General features: G+C 35.5%; 1 protein-coding gene across 2 annotated transcripts; it reads left to right on the top strand.

Annotated features, from left to right (window-relative positions):
- Positions 1-560: 560 nt before the first annotated feature.
- Positions 561-10,429, top strand: LOC104248632 (transcription factor EMB1444-like). 2 transcript variants are annotated; one of them, XM_009804936.2, is made up of 11 exons: positions 561-1,491; positions 2,159-2,320; positions 2,604-2,688; positions 3,098-3,139; positions 5,973-6,032; positions 6,394-6,510; positions 6,592-7,758; positions 7,850-7,951; positions 8,516-8,656; positions 8,745-8,867; positions 9,759-10,429. In XM_009804936.2, exons 1-11 carry the CDS (start codon positions 1,397-1,399, stop codon positions 9,837-9,839), a joined length of 2,175 nt encoding a protein of 724 aa, XP_009803238.1. In that variant the 5' UTR covers positions 561-1,396; the 3' UTR covers positions 9,840-10,429. The 2 variants fall into 2 exon arrangements, with proteins under 2 accessions (XP_009803238.1, XP_070012014.1); XM_070155913.1 differs by having other exon boundaries at positions 6,391-6,510.
- The last annotated feature ends 1,324 nt before the right edge of the window (positions 10,430-11,753 follow it).

The raw sequence follows: 11,753 nt of genomic DNA, 5'->3' as shown, positions 1-11,753 counted from the left end.
AAAGATAATAAGTTTATAATCATATTCAACAACGAAATTTTACTTTAATTGCATCACTAATTATATGCCAAGTTTGTTAATGACTCATTATTTCTAATATTAGGAGGTGTAGTTTCAAAAATAGAATAATAAAATTAATAAATACATAAAAAGATAAACAATTACATGAAATCACAAGAAGAAAAGATAGAGAGAAAAAGATAAATAATGTAAAAAATATATATTTTAAATTTTCAAAAGAAATTAAAAAGTAAAAATAAAAGTAAAAAAATTAAAATAATAAAAATAAAAAGTTATAAAGAAAATAGATTAAAATAAAAATAAAAAGGAAAGAAACTAAAAAGCAGCCTTATAATTACACACACTCCTCTAAGTACATTCAATTTCATTCTGATCAAGTAATTACTTGACCAAACAAACGTACCAAATTGTATAATTATACCCAATTAGACGCAAATATATTTTTCAAGGTGGCTTCCTAGTCCTTAAAAGGGAATTTTTTGGGGGTGCATCCGATCCAAAAAGCCGTCCTCTTTATATAAAGGCAACTTCCAAATCAAAAACAATTAGCCCATATAGCTCGCTGTACCCTTTTCCAGTTTCCTAGTCTGTATTATATACATACCTTTTTTCCAACTTAAAACAAGAACAGAAATAAACCAGTATATTCAAAATCTTGGAATAGTAATGGAAGTGAATGTTGCAATTCACATGTTAACTCCAAAACGTCGTAGGTACTCTTCCCAGAAAGCTTACTGTTGATAAATTAGGCAAAGATTCTTCCTTTTAGTGTCCGCAGTTAGTACAGTTAGTTTCTTCAACCCCCACTTCAGATTTTGAGGTCTTAATGTCGTTTTATAGAAGATCAAGTATCAATTTGCTAGTTCACTTATAGCTTTCTTGTTGTTGGTCTTTATAGGATAATCAAGATTTGATTTTTATTTATTCCCAAGTTGGTAAATATTGTTCAAGATTATCGTTTGGTAATGGAAACTTGCATGGATAGTACTATAATCTTATGTGCGGGTGTTGTTTTTATTGGATTCTTGGTTTCATTCTGTGTTGCTGATTACTGAATAGAGTTGGTTGGTTGGTTGGTTCAATCAAGATTTGAATTTTATTGGTGTGAGGTTGGTTTTTTGAGCTGTGGGAAGAGGGAGAATGGGAAAAGATGATGGGATGTTGCTTCTTTCAACAGTAGGACCGCCAATAAAGCGGCGAGCGGGGTTGAGAAGGAAGCAGGCAGGCAGAGGATCATACAGAGGAAGTTAGGATTTGGGACAACAAAAGGGAAATCAATTGGGGATTGTTAGGTTTAGGACTGGATTTATTTTGAGTGTTGGGGGGAGGTGGGTGAGGATCTGTGTGTTAAAAAATTTGGTAACTGGGAAAGGATATGGCAAACCAGCTGCAACAAGCACTGAGGAGCCTTTGCTGCAACACTCCTTGGAAGTATGCTGTGTTTTGGAAGCTCACACATCGAGCTCGAATGTGAGTTTCTTTATCTCCTTCATTGAGTTCTTAGCTTCCTGGTAATGATATTTCTTTTGGTTCTGCTACAAAATGAGTAAAACTGAAAGAAAAATTTACTATTGTATGGACATGTTTTAACGAGTTTTATATTAGTAGACTTGCTTTCTTCCATTCCTCTTGTTTTTAGTTGACCCTGGACTTTCATTTGCTTAGCCAGAAATTGGAAAGGTGTTTGTTTCAGATTTATTGCAGGAATGATCTAACTTGTGTCTTCATAGTCAATTGAAAAAAAAGTATCTAATTGGACGTTCCAAACTCAGAAATGCACGTACGGAATCTAAATGCAAAATCTATTTTTCTAAGTAAGCAGGAGGTTCAGAATATAAATCAACCAATAGCATCCCCTTCAACGGGGAAATCATAGATTGCATATGTTAGTCTAGAAACTCTTTTTGCCGGAAATGTTTGTTCCATATCATAGAGAAACCTTGATTTCTGAAGCTCAGTAGAAGCTTGATTTTAATATAGACTTTCTGAGGCTTGATTTTATCAAGCACTAGGTCTCTTTGAGATGAATAGAATTCTCAGTTGTGGTCGGTAATCCGCCATAACTTGGCGTCTTAATACCTTTGAGTATAAAAGAACAACATATCTTCTCTTATCCATCATGTGGATTTCATTGTAGGATGTTGACTTGGGAGGACGCTTACTATGATAATGACGGGTTTCCGGAGAAAACATCTCCTGGTAGTACATCAGGCAACCTTCATGATGGACATTATTCCAACAATCGTCTTGGAGTAGCTGTGGCAAAGATGTCGTATCATGTTTATTCTCTTGGAGAAGGGTATGATATCTAGATGACCAGAAGCAAGTTTATGATTTATTTCATGTTGTCAATTTTAATGGTGTTGAAGCTTCAGCCAAAGAAATATTTCCCTTGAAGAAATTTTATTTGTTACGCTATCTGGTTCTGAAAGTCTGAGAGTGTAGTCAGTTAGTCGCACAGTAATCGTTTGTAAGACATGTGTTCTTGGCAGATTGAATCTGTGATTCTAATTTCTCTCTGAAATGAATAAATAGGATTTATGGGTTACGGTAATCAAATATCTAACTATCTCCATGGACAGTATTGTAGGGCAGGTGGCAATTACTGGAAAACATTTATGGCTTTCAGCAGACACAGGTGCAACTATCACCAGCTTGGCGCCTGAGGTGAGCCATTTTTTTTCTGAGTATGTGCATGCTTCTGATGAATTTAGCTATTAAGACACAACAATATACTTGCTCTGATGCAACTTGAATGTTACAGATAGAAAATTCGTCATGTCTAACAAAAGGTACTTTGACTTGGGAGCAATATATTATATTGGAGTTGTTAATATGAACTAGTTTATGACAAGTAAATCCAAAACTGTGAATAACTTACTTTTTGAACTATTTAGATGGTGGATACTGGATCGAGTAAAACTATAGCCTATTAAACTTCTGATTGATATTAACTTGGAAGTTACTCCATTTTTGAAAAGTTTACACAGCTTAAAATTGAAAATGTCATGGTAAATTTGAGGGAATAAATCTATATTGTGGGCACAGTTATTCGTTATGATTTTGTCATTTTCAGCACTGTGATGGGTGGCAAGCTCAATTTTCTGCTGGGATTAAGGTAACTATCCTGATCCTTCAATTATAATATTTGCGATGGTAATTCTAGCTGCCATGCTTGTGCATTGTATATATGGGGATGACATGTAGTTTTCCCTATTGGAGCATCAATGGGCATATATTTTGGATTAGAATCTATTTCACTCATGATATTTTCTTTCTTGACGACGGTGGTGTCCGGCCAACTTGCGTGCACCTCGACACTTTTACTCATGATATTTTGGTGTTTGATGTCTCTGTCACCTTTGAAGCATATGTCTCTCACCATATTCTTCTATTTACAACAGTTTCGATCTTTCCATTTTTCCTTTCCTGAATTGGAAAAAGTTTTTATCTGCTACAATTTGAGAATTCATCACCTGTTGTCCTATACAAGGACTAGTAGCCTGTTTGGCCAAGCTTTTCCCCAAGCCAAAAGTGTTTTTTTTCCCAAAAAAAAAGTGCCTTTTTCCTCAATTTGAGGTGTTGGCCAAGCCTTTTTTTTGGGAAAAAAGTGTTTTTGGCTAAAAGTAGAAGCAGTTTTAAGAAAGGAAAAATGCATAAGTACCCCCTGACCTATACCCGGATTTCCAACTACACACTTTTTCTTTGCGGGAATCCTATTACCCCCTAAACTTATTTTAAATGGAATTATTTGCACCCTAAAACTAGACAACCAAGCTCTTGGCAAGTGGTGAGCTACACGCGCCCCCACATGTATTTTTAGTACTTTTTTTATTCTTTCTTATTTTTCTTATCCTTTTTTCTTATTTCTTATTATTCTCATTTTTTTTGGCTTTTTCATTCTATTTCTTTTTGTTTTGGTCACCGGTGGCATAAAATGGTGGTCGTCAGATTTTCACAAACACCATTTTTTCCGGCGATAGATTTTTATCCCGATTTAAGTGTGTTTTATTTTATATATATATATATAAATTTTTCTTGAAAGTGTAATTTATGTGTGGGAGGAAGAGCAAAAGAAATAAAAATAAATATAAGCTGAGAAAAAAAAATTCAGTTAAAATTTCAATACATCATTTTTTTTCGGCGTGGGAAGGTTTTCCGATGATGAATTTTTCCCCCCAAATCTGAGTGTATTTTGCTTTGCTTATGAATAGATCTTTTTGGGAGTTTAATTTGTGTGTGAAAAGAAAAAATGGAAGAAAAATAGTTAGACAAAGTCGCCGGTGAATGAATATCCACCGGAATTAGAGAAGAAACAAAAAAAAAGTAAAAGAAAAAAGACAAAGGAAAAGGAAAAGGAAAAAAAAAAAGTAAGAAAAAATGGTAAATAAGAATAAAAAATAATGTGAAAATCGTTTTTTCTTGCTTCTCAAAGGAGAGTGGAATACACACACTCTGCCACGTCAGCGTTAACGGTGCAAATAATTCCATTTAAAATAATTTTAGGGGGGTAATAGGATTCCCGCAAAGAAAAAGTGTGTAGTTGGGAATCCGGGTATAGGTCAGGGGGTACTTATGCATTTTACCTTTTAAGAAACATAAAAAATAGCTTCTCCCCAGAAGCAGAAGCAGTTTTGACTTTTCTTTCTACCAAAAATACCCTTAGCAAAATATTATATATACCAAAATAACCTTGCTTAGTTTAAACTATTAAGTAATATATAAAGACTTTTGGGATGAACTTTCAATATTTATTGAATGATTTTTTGATATTTTAAAATTATCTTGAAAGAATAAACACTTTTCAATTTTATTTTTACATTTTACTTAAATAAAATAAAAAACTTAATTATTATCTTTAATAATTAATATTTGTGATTATTTATCTACTTATATAACATTAATTATTAAGCAAATCTTTTCATGTCCTTCTTCGTAATTTGGCACTTAAAAGCACTTTTTGAAAAGCTTGGTCAAACACAAATTGTTGTTCAAAAGTGCTTTTCAAATTGATTAGCCAAACACAAATTGTTTTTTCCAAAAGTATTTTTTTGAAAAGCACTTCTCAAAATAAGCTATTTTTTCCAGTTTGGCCAAACAGGCTATAGAAGTGCACATTATCTTGATGCAGGATTGACATGCTTGCGGTACAAAAAGACTAAGCAACTAAAAAATGTGTCAGTAGTCCCTCGGCATTTGACCTTTCTAAAGATGATTGACCCCACCACCAAGAAATAACAAAGCTTACTTCATACACAAATAGAATTTGCATACAAGTTATATTAGAATTTTACGACATTTGTACGATACCAATTCCCTTCTGTTAAAAAACTCCTTTTTCATGTTGCAGTTACCGGCTAAAAATCTTTTTATTTTTCGTTTAACCTTTTTTCCTAAATCTCTATGCTGAATCATCTTAGGTCAATAGGGTGATACAGAGGGGATAAAATGGTTGTGTGTTACTATTATGTGTAAATGATTTATTACTCTTAACATTAAGATGTATAGAGGAGATCCTGACATTCTAGATTCCTCGTTGGTAATGGGATTAAAGCAGAAGAACTGTATTTTTGTATTATAATTATCAAAGTAAAGAAAAAAAGATACCTCCTAATCTTTTGTCATACTTGAATCAGTAACCATGTTTTTCTACGTCCTGAGAAAGGTTATTGAGTTTCTTCCTTGGAATTCTAGTGAAATGCATGTGACAAAGTAGAGCGTTTTCACATTGCTGCTAGTCCTTGAGTTAATACAGTAATTGCATGAGATGACAAGGCTTGCATCAACTGATTTCTTGATGCTAATCTGCACATGTGAAGTTTATGAAGATAGTTAAACTTCTCAATCTGACTTCAACTTTATCAATATCCATTCATATGAATTTCATCATGAACTGTATTGGCTACATAAAAATATTGGGCCTTAAAATAACTTTTTTTTATTGAATGCAGACCATTGTTGTTGCTGCAGTTGCTCCACATGGAGTTGTACAACTTGGATCCTTGGATAGTGTAAGATGATCTACAGTCTCGTTTTTAAAGATGTATAAATGGTTTAAGTACGTGAGAAATTGAATTTAATATCAAACCACCTTCAGTTTTTTCTTTATTCTGTTTATGACAATTTTGTGACACATGTCCTCTTGACTTGTATTTATTTAATTTCACATGTGTGCCTGTTATGTTGGACTGCCACTAACGCATCATTTACTTCCACTTAAAATTCATCACCTTGTGAAATTTCAACTAGTTTGACCATGTCTGGCTTAGTTGACATCATCCAGAGGAGTGTATGTTATCATTGTTCTCTGCATGTAACTACATTTGCCTTATCTCCAAATCTCATGCTCTTTCGGTTGTTTTGTCAAAGAAGATTCCTGAGGATTCGAGGGTGGTCAAGCTTATTAGAGATGTCTTTTCTGAGCTCTTGGAGTCGATGGCAAGTTGCTTGCAGAGTTCGATGCAGAACAGCATGGAAAATTCTTGCTTGGTAAATAGACTATTCTGCTCACTGAATTACTGTTATCACAGATCATCTACTCCTTTATCTGATGCTGTTACATTTTGCCAGTCAGAGATTTCGACAAGAACCTCAGGTTCAGAGTTTTTTCAAGTCTGCGCAAATAATCTAGGTAGAAATGTTTGTGAAGATGGGAGAAATATGTGGTCTCCTCTATATACATCTGTTAAAAAATCTTTTGATCATTCTTGTATCTTCTCGCAACCTGGAAGTTACCCAAATAAAATACTTGAAGTGGTTAATAAGCAAGGACTTCATGAGACTGCAGTTCAAGGATCTGGTCACTGTGAGAATCTGCTTCCACCAAGCTGTGAAAGTTCCCTTATAAAACACCAAGAGGAAGGGCAGATGTGGGAAGAAAATGATCAGAAGTTTGAAGGGCAATCTAGCAACTCGAGAGTCTTGGGAAAGGGCTCAGTAGATAAAGCTAAGCCTACTTTTAGAAATAATGGAAGTAATGAAAGTGTTTCATATGATGCTGGACAAGTCACCGAACGCACTGTGCCATATAAAAACGATCTTTCTTCTGAAGCTTACAATGATCAAATTGGAGTGTTGGGTGTGCCAGATCTTCCCAATGCATATCCAGATAAATGTGTAGAGAAAAATTTAGGTTTCGAGACCGAGTGTAATTACACAATGCACACTCCTTTCAGGTTCTGTGCTGGCTACGAGCTGTTTGAAGCACTAGGGCCAATTTTCCAGAAAGGGAATTCTTCCAACGACTGGGAGGCAGGGAACCGGGAAGAAATGGCTGTTGAGATGCTTGAGGAAATCGGCACCAGCAGTCTGTTAAAGAGCAGCACTGGCCAGGAGCATCTTCTAGAAGCAGTAATAGCTAATGTTAACCGCCATGACAATGATAGTAGCAGTGTCAAGTCATTCTGTAAATCTGTTGATTCCCTCTTGACCACTGAAATAACTGTCGAACCTTGTAACAGCGGTATCGGCACTATCAGTTCTACTGGCTATTCATTTGATCGGGAAACATTGAACAGCTTCAACTCATCAGGTGTGTGTAGTATTCAGTCTTCAAGAGGTTTTTCATCAACCAGTTGTAGCAGAGGTAGTGGACATGTTGAGAGGCCACTTGAACCCACTAAAATGCATAAAAAGAGGGCTAGACCTGGTGAAAGTTGCCGACCTAGGCCCAGGGATAGACAATTGATCCAAGATCGCATCAAGGAGCTCCGCGAGCTGGTTCCAAATGGTTCTAAGGTAACCTAACAGCCTATATTTCCTTAATTCTGAAATTGCTTAATTTTTTAATCAGATGTGCTGAAACTCTGGGATGATAATGATACCACAGTGCAGTATAGACTCACTTCTAGAACGGACAGTCAAACACATGGTCTTCATGCAAAGTATTACCAAGCATGCTGAAAAGCTAAAGAAGTGCTCTGCATCAAAGGTGAGCTTCTCTTGCACGGTTCGTGATTTGTTTTTCGATTGACATAATTTAAATTGTTCATGCCAAGTCAAAGCCTGGTAATTGACAATGATGCCCAAACATACCTCCCTTCCCTTGAAAAAATAAAAGGTGAAAATTGAAAACGGGATCATTTATCCTTGGTAATTGACATATCTTCTTTCTAAATCGATATTTTCTGACATTTTATACAGGGGGATGGGGATATATTGTTACAGTTGTATGCTCTTTCTTTAAATGGGAGTCATTTGACTCTGTAAGCTTACCTTCTCATTTCTTTTATTACTATTTTCTACTTGACCTCATCCGGTGGGATAATCCCTCTAGAAATAATTTGCAGAGAAAAACAGTGCTCTTGCGATGACTTCTGAAAGTGCATCCCTGTGAGAGACCCAAATTATTTGGATGAGACATGCTTTAATGCTTTTCTTATTTTAAGCATTATACAGCTCTATTGTGGCCAATTGGCTGAGAAAAATAGCTAGTTTTATTTTGTCTGGTTATTAATTCTTTCCACTAATTTAGTTTGTGTTGAAAATGTTACAGCTGGTTGCCAAGGAATTGGGTATCTCCGGGTCTTCCTCCCATGAGCATGGTTCAAGCTGGGCGATGGAAGTTGGAAGTAACCTAAAAGTTTGTCCAATGAGGGTTGAAAACTTAAGCATGAACGGTCAAATGCTTGTAGAAGTAAGGATGGTTGATTTTTAATTTTTGTTGGACTATTTGGTGAAACAGTAAGGGATGATACATTTATCCTTACGTGAGACCTATGCAGATCTTTGAAGATGGCAGCCATTTCCTTGATATAGCAGAAGCTATCCGGAGCTTGAATCTTACTATTTTAAAAGGTGTGGCAGAGGCTTGTGGTGAGAGGACACGTATGTGTTTCGTGGTTGAGGTACAATCCTGATTATTATAAAATGTTTTCTTGACCTTATGTAGAACCCACTGATTAGTGAATTTTGGTACGCAGCTAGATGTTTTATCAACTAATGGTGCATCCACTAGCTACTTCTTGTGTGATATCCTTAGTTTCTTTGTCAAGATCTCTTAATAGAAAATCTACATATTTTCTTGTGAACATTTGATGTTTACAAGTTTTCGGTTGATAATTTCATCTATTTTAGATGATCTTTTCTATTTCTTTTTATTGCTCTATGTTTCCTAAATATTTCCATTATCTTTTGACACTAATGTTTACATTTATGATTTTATGGAACGCTAAATATTTCCTAAACAATCTTTTAATAAACATATGTAGAAAATATGATGTTTATACAATATCCTTCTAAAAAAGGCATTTATACAATAAATAAAGGAGATTCCAATCCAAACTAAAAGATGATTAGGAGATAAAGTTTTCGGCAAAATCATGGAACCAACCAAAAGAGGTATTCAGGAGGTATGGGAAATGAAAATAAACATAACAATATAATACTATTCAAGTAGTTACAGATTTTTGAGAAGGAAAGAGGATTTCAAGTAGTTATAGATTATATGCTGTAAATTGTATAACATTGTGTTAAGCATGGTTATGAACTTGAGTTCAATTCGAACTTAAAAGCTTGATAAAAAAATGCTTCAGATTTTGATTGCATTTACTCATTACAGATTACAGTGTTATGGTAGAGGATGCCAATAGACTTCTTGCAGAATCAAGAATTAGCATGGCTCTTTAGATGTTCCTTTCTCTTATCCCCTTTGGTTCCATCTGATTTCAACTTATTGATTAATTCATTTTTTATTTTGCTCGACTCTTATTCAATCTATGTTATTACCTTTTCCTCAGGGGCAGAATGATAGAACCTTGCATCGCATGGATGTACTATGGTCGCTTATGCAGAAACTACAAGCAAAGATCAGCATGTAAAGCTGGAAAGTCGGAGAGAGACTTTTACTAATCAGTTGGAGGTATCGGACTCACTAACATGTGGTATCTTCAGAGTATATGCAGGGTTTTAAGGTATTGATCATCAGTCAAGGATACTGATGTTTCAAAGGTTTTCTGTGCAATATCAGATTTCCCTTCTAGACAAGTGCTCATTTCATTTTTTCCTGCAGTGTGAAGATGATAGATTGTTTGTTTCTTGTTTGTTCCATCGCTAAGTGTATCTATTTTCTTGTGTTATATGTGTAATGCTCCCCTACGAAAAGCGTTATGCTCTTGACAAGGTGAGGCTTTCTCGTAGAGATCCTCCACGTCCAACCAATAGATTAGAAGTTCGAGAGGGTAATGCATTTCAAAGTTGGAGGGGGGTAAGTGGTAAATCAGTATTGTTCCCTCTAGAGGGTGGAGAGTGAAAACAGAAAGGGTTATGCTCTTCATCATGTAACCTTTTTTTAGAGTGTGCATGTATTCAGAATTTATCGTGTACATCATTGAGATTGACCTTCAACATGAGGTGACTTATTAGTTACTTATCAGATGCTTTGGTGATAATGCATTTCAAAGTTGTTTTATTTTTTGGGAAAAGGTTCAAAATTGTCCCGTATATTATTTACTTCTGTCACCCATTATATTTTTCGTCCATATCTATTTCTACCGTTAACAAAGTTTGCATAGTTCCCCCTAACCTAACCGCCCTCCACTCCACTGTGGCAGCTGACCTCTTTAATATTTTGTCCATGTCATACCAAAAAAATCCAACCCATGACAAAATACCCACTCACGTTCGGATAACCCGTGACCTGATCCCACCCATTACCAATTAAAACACAAATTAAAATCAATCTGACCCTACAGTCTCCACCCTTGCAAATTGCCACCACCGCCGTTCGCCGCTGACGGAGAACTCCAAATTGGCCATCTAATAACCATCGTCTTCCTCTATGCAAATTTAAAACCCAAATTCCCATCTTCACGTATTTGAAGAAAACAGAATAGCCCTTGTCACCTCCGAAAACCAAATAGCTCTCTTAGCTTGAATAGCTGCACCTTTGAAATACCTTACAAATTTCATGCACCTTCAAAAATCAAACCAGACAACCATCGAGTTTGACCGAAAATTTCGCCGACGATTCCAGTTTGTTCATGATTGGAATTTGATGGCTCTCTGATGTGATTTTAAGTAAAAAAATATGACTATGTTTTACTTCAATGTCGAAAAGTTACAGTAGAATACTGGAAATGTGACCCAATTGAAGAAAATGAAGAAGGTGTTTTCCTCTTTTCTTGAAGATGGCAGAATAATGTCTGCTTCTTCCTCGTTTTGGCATGCAAATAGTTGGGGCAATAGTGTCCGGTGGGTCATGGGTAACGAATCAGGTTGGATTTTTTTGCTGCTGACATAGAATATTAGAGGGATCAGCCTCTGCAGTGGAAGGACGCTAAGGTTAGGGGCAATTGTGCAAACTTTAATAGATTTGGAGGAAAAGTATAACGGGTGATAAAAGTAAATAGTATACCATAGTAGAGGGGTAATGTTGGACTTTTTCTCTTTATTTTTTTCTTTTGGGTGAGTATAATGTTATGTCCTTTGCATTTTTTGAAAAGACAAAATACATACTTTACCCATCGACCTTGTCCCCAAATTACTCTTACACACCTGTTAAAGACGGGAATAGTATTACACACCAAAATTTTTAAATGTGTGTCAATTACACACCACTTCGGTGTTTGACCACATCTGCTTAAAGATTGCTATTACATGCGCCAATCAACGTCTGACACTGTCATAAATCGTTAAAAAACTGGAAAATAAACCTTTGCCCCCACCCCACTCCTCATCTTCCCAAAGAAAAAAATACAGAAAAAAACCCCACCCTCTCCTCATCTCCCCAACCC

The sequence above is a fragment of the Nicotiana sylvestris genome, chromosome 9 (assembly GCF_000393655.2).
Source record: "Nicotiana sylvestris chromosome 9, ASM39365v2, whole genome shotgun sequence".
NCBI lineage: Eukaryota > Viridiplantae > Streptophyta > Magnoliopsida > Solanales > Solanaceae > Nicotiana > Nicotiana sylvestris.
This window is presented reverse-complemented; position numbering and strand designations above follow the sequence as displayed.

Coding starts and splice junctions, on each gene's coding strand:
- LOC104248632 (XM_070155913.1), top strand. CDS start 1,397: ATGGCAAACCAGCTGCAACAAGCACTGAGGAGCCTTTGCTGCAACACT. Junction 2,689..3,097: donor TCACCAGCTTGGCGCCTGAG/GTGAGCCATTTT, acceptor TGTCATTTTCAG/CACTGTGATGGGTGGCAAGC. Junction 3,140..5,972: donor AATTTTCTGCTGGGATTAAG/GTAACTATCCTG, acceptor TATTGAATGCAG/ACCATTGTTGTTGCTGCAGT.